This window comes from Akebia trifoliata, chromosome 14, assembly GCF_017979445.1.
Source record: "Akebia trifoliata isolate Shusen 1 chromosome 14, ASM1797944v1, whole genome shotgun sequence".
NCBI classification, from domain to species: domain Eukaryota; kingdom Viridiplantae; phylum Streptophyta; class Magnoliopsida; order Ranunculales; family Lardizabalaceae; genus Akebia; species Akebia trifoliata.
Genome location: NC_141388.1, coordinates 9123302 through 9127828, shown reverse-complemented (window position 1 = coordinate 9127828; position 4527 = coordinate 9123302). Strand labels below are relative to the sequence as shown.

General features: G+C 36.6%; 1 protein-coding gene across 1 annotated transcript; it reads left to right on the top strand.

The window, feature by feature from the left end:
• The first annotated feature begins 1101 nt into the window (after window positions 1-1101).
• On the top strand, window positions 1102-1558 carry LOC147386065 (mannose-specific lectin-like). Its single transcript, XM_086423269.1, has 2 exons — window positions 1102-1215; window positions 1280-1558. The coding sequence occupies exons 1-2, from the start codon at window positions 1102-1104 to the stop codon at window positions 1556-1558; spliced, it is 393 nt and encodes a 130-aa protein (XP_086279395.1).
• Window positions 1559-4527: the final 2969 nt, after the last annotated feature.

The window sequence follows — 4527 nt, the reverse complement described above, 5'->3', positions numbered from 1 at the left end:
GTGCTCTTTTGACTCTTGTGGAACCCTGGTACTTTTGTTTCATAGAATCCCAGATGTGTTTGGTAGTGTCTCTGTTGAGAATCGTCTCCATAATGGTTCGATCAATGGCTTGGAACAGATAATTCTTGACCTTCAAGTCTTTCAGCTTCTGGTCTGCAATTGATTTTTGTTGTGCTTTAGTAAGCTCCACTCCTTCTACTGCAGCAGGGATTCCAGTCTCCACCAAACTCCAATACTCCTTTGAACGAAGAAAATTTTTCATAAGCATGGACCAATGATCGTAATGGCCATCAAACTTAGGAATTGCAGGTTGAACGAAGTTTTTTTCAGCTGCCATACTTCGACTCTCTCTTTTCTCACTCTTTCTCTTCTTTAGAAACTGCGGTTTCTTTTCACTCACAATCAGGCCCCGTGATGGAGCTCTGATACCAGATTGTTGTAAACTCTAAGCACAAAGCAGTTCACAAAATATCTGAATCAATGTTATTCATTCAAAACAAGCTGTTGGCTTATATAAGCCTTACAAAGAGATAGAATTGAAAAACAACCCACGTTTTACTGATCCTACTATCGTGGTAAATGACTAAGGAAATGGTCAGACTTTACCTATATGTCCTAAATAATAGGATTTATTAACTAAATGAACTTTGACAACTTCAACTATGACTCTAACAGCCCCAACACTCAATACATCTGTTGATGGTGTGGGGAAAAACATTAAATAAAATAAATCTGTTGTGTTCTTTTAGTTCCATGTCTATAACACGCCATCCGAGTGAAGACTTTCTATTTAGAATGTCAGCACTCATGCAATATTTGTTGATTTGAGACGAGCCTAGTGTCAAACTTTAAGGGTCCAGTGAATTAATGGATATGATTGATCCTAGGAAATTTTAATAAAGTGGATCCCTAGGAAACGTGTCTTGTCCTAAGAAACATGTGTTCTTCAAATTTTTCATGCCACCAACCTTATCCATAGTTACGTGCATTTGATGAACTTGTTTGTGGTTACAACTTAGAGAAATCCATCTATAAATAAATAATACCCATCCATCTCTTTTCCCACCACATCCACCCAGAGACGGAAAGCAAATAATTAACATGGCTAGTAACTTTGCTACTTCTTCTAGATCTCATCTTCCCAAATCCATGTTCATCACCTCTGCTCTTCTCTTCCTCATGATCTTCCTCAACCATCCTTGTGAAGCCCTAAATGTTTTATTCACTGAAGAAAGTCTCTATCCTGGGGAAATTTTTTTGCAATCTTGTGCTTTCCCAGCATGGAGAAAAAATTTGGGAAACGCAACCTCAAAACTTGGCATCAGAGTGCCACTGTACACTGGAGAAAAATGGGCAACTTGTGATCTACGAAGGTTCAATAGTGCGTTGGACTTCTTCTAACGCTCCCAAAGAAGGATATTATGTCCTCGTTCTTCAGAAAGACAGGAACGTGGTTATATATGGCGGTCCAGTTTGGCATACTAACACTGCATCTTTGACTGAGAAAAATGGAACTACTCTTATTAATACTAGTTTTTCTATTACTGATTCAGCTTGAGAGATCCTACAAGCTTGAATAGTATTACTACGTAAGTACGTAACAAGGTGAACATGTTTGATGCCATTTTAGTTGTTTTTCCTACTTCGTCTCATGTGGACATGTATTGGTCTATGTCACTTTCATGTAATAATATGTAACCAGTTGGCTCATGTGTTTGGTGCCAATGTAGTCGATGGTTATCGTTATTGTTTTTCCTACTTTGTCTCATGTGGACATGTGTTAGTCTATTTCACTTTCACACTGCTCTTGAGGAAAACCATCATTGGTTCTGTGTACACCTCCATGGTAGCACAGTGTGTAACGTAATTGTCCTGCACAGTCACTCCAACTCTGACTGTAATATATTTAGAGTCGTGATAATATGACTTGCAGTGTGGCATACTCAATCAACAAGTTCGGGAAGTGTAGTTTGGAACTCTTCGGGACGCACGATTGCACTTCCCCATAAACAAGTGTATCCCGAGATGTACAGATCTACCATTCCCAAAGTTGTCCATGTTACGGAGTCGATTGAGTATGCCACCTGGCAAATCATACTATCAGGACTCATATATTTCAGAGGAAAATGGAAAAATGTTGAACTGACTTCCTTCGACACCGTGCTCAACACTGCACTGACGTAACAATATTAAGAGAGTCATAAATTCTTCACCATCAACCTTGAGGTAAAAATATCTATAGTTCTCTCAACACTGACACACCAACACAGTATTGAAAGAATTTTGTTTAGAATGAAAGAGAACCATAGATTCTTCGCAATCAACCTCTGAAGAAAAAAATCTATGGTTCTCTCAACACCACCACGTCAGCGCAGTGTGGAAAGAAGTTAGTTTAGAATAACTCTTTTTTAAAATAATTGCGATTAGGTAAGGAGTGGTATCGTGCTCACAAAATTTCTCGTCACACTGCTTATAAACTGTATAATGTGTGTCGTGTCAACCCTAATGAGGAGCGGACCCTCTGTAGCCCAATTATCCTGTAGATTTTTTTTGGTTTTGTTCTACAGTCTATATAACATCACATCGATCTGAAACTAACAACAAAATCATCTTGAATTTCATTGTTTAGATCAGGTTAAAAACAAATTTAAAAAAAAAGAATCTTTTTTTATTTACTTAATCAAGTTTTTTTTTTTTTGCTAAGCAAGTGAGAAACAATTTGATTAAAAAAGAAAAAATAATTACAGAAAGACTCATTTGGTCTCCTACAAAAGCCCTTCTAGCCAACAGAGGAAAATTAGAAACAAAACAAAAAATCTCAGAGTAGCGAGTCGAATGGACGGCCACTAAGATCCTAAATAGAGTGAGTGATAGCCATGCTTCTTGGTATAGGGGTGTGGTGCTGGTAGTCCTTTAATAATAAGGAATAGAGTCGTGCTAAACTGACTAAAAATCAGACAAACACACTCAATTGACGTGTAATGTGCACCGAGCCGTAGATTTTTCTTCTTGAGATAGACAAGGAAAAAATCTATGATTTCACTTAATTGACTCAAGGGTTTTATCTAAGGGAAAAGTGAAAACATCTATAATAGAGTATAAACTTCCATGTCAGCTCAGTGTGGTAGATCTTCAGGACAATAATCTACGGTGGAGTGCACACTTCCACGTCAGTTCAATGCCATGGAAAGTCACTCCAGCATTACTCTATATATAAGCACATGTTCCTTGAGGACAGATACACAAAGAAATCCAGCAAAGGTACGTTTGGATAAAACAGAATCCATCACACGAATGATTGGATAAGATCTGTGGATGGAGGATTTCAATCCTCCACCTAGGTGCATACGATATGGACTCTTTAAAAAATCGCAACTAGAAAAAATAATATTGGATTGCCTCTATAAAAAATTGTTGCTGAGTTGAGATTCACATTTTCATAAATAGTATCAACAAAGAGTTCGAAAATACCACCCCCCCCCCCCAACCCTTACTTACCCCAATCATGCATTAGAATTTGATGTTTTATTTATTATAAAAAAGCTACGTATGTGAGTACGGCATGTGATATCTAGCGTAACCATTAGAATTCAAACATTACCGCCTATGTATGTCAGATTTTCACAATAACCTCTATATTGGCATACAATCATTCATTAAAACCATTTCAGAAATTTAATCTTTGCTTACGAATAAGAAAAGTTACTAACAACAACAAAATTAGAGAGTAAGAGAAATAAAGAGAGAAAATAGAGAGAATATGAATTAGCAGGGATGGAGCAAGAATTTCTCTTATGTAGGAGTAACTATAGAGTGGAAAATTTTTGTGGGCTGCAAAGGAGGACTAAAAAGAAATTTATGAGGGCAAAGGCAGTGGATCTTTTTATCCACCCTTATTATCTGTCGTAATGGCTCATAGTACATACTTAAATTTTTTTTTGGGGCAATTGCTCCCATTGTAAATCCACCCCTACGAATTTGGGACAGTAAGACCATTCTAAATCCATGTATTTATTTGTGGAAAAATGACCATTTGAATTGAAAACAGGGTGGTGAGCAACCTCTTTTCATAAAAGAGATGTTAGTGACCATCGGACATGAATCTTTACATTTTTTTAAAGTAAAAAAGTTGAAACCATGTTGTTCAAATGCTTTTTCCTCTAAAAGAGTCATCAGTGATAGTTGGATCTGAACTGGTACAATTTTTTAAATAAAAAATTGAAAACGTGCTATTCAAGAGAATGTTTTGGGATGAGTAAAATGGAAAATATAATGAAAATTGATAACATGTCCTTGAACTGGATGTTTTGATTGTGCAGTCAAAAGTATGAGTGTCACAGTGAAAAGAGGTTGTTCAAGGGCATGTTTTGTGAGGGGTAAAATTGGCAACCTCAAACCAGGCGGTTAAACAGGTATTTTACCTTAAAAAAAAAATTAAAAATCATAATTTTTTAGAAATAAATTATTATTTTTTAATAATTTTCTCTGAGCAGCTTATTAAGGCTCGGCTTGCCACAGATAAGGGAG

Bases quoted from the DNA above. Each gene is read 5' to 3' on its own strand.
- LOC147386065 (XM_086423269.1), top strand. From the start codon at position 1,102: ATGGCTAGTAACTTTGCTACTTCTTCTAGATCTCATCTTCCCAAATCC. The intron at 1,216-1,279 runs GTTTTATTCACT...GTGCTTTCCCAG, and splicing joins ATCCTTGTGAAGCCCTAAAT to CATGGAGAAAAAATTTGGGA.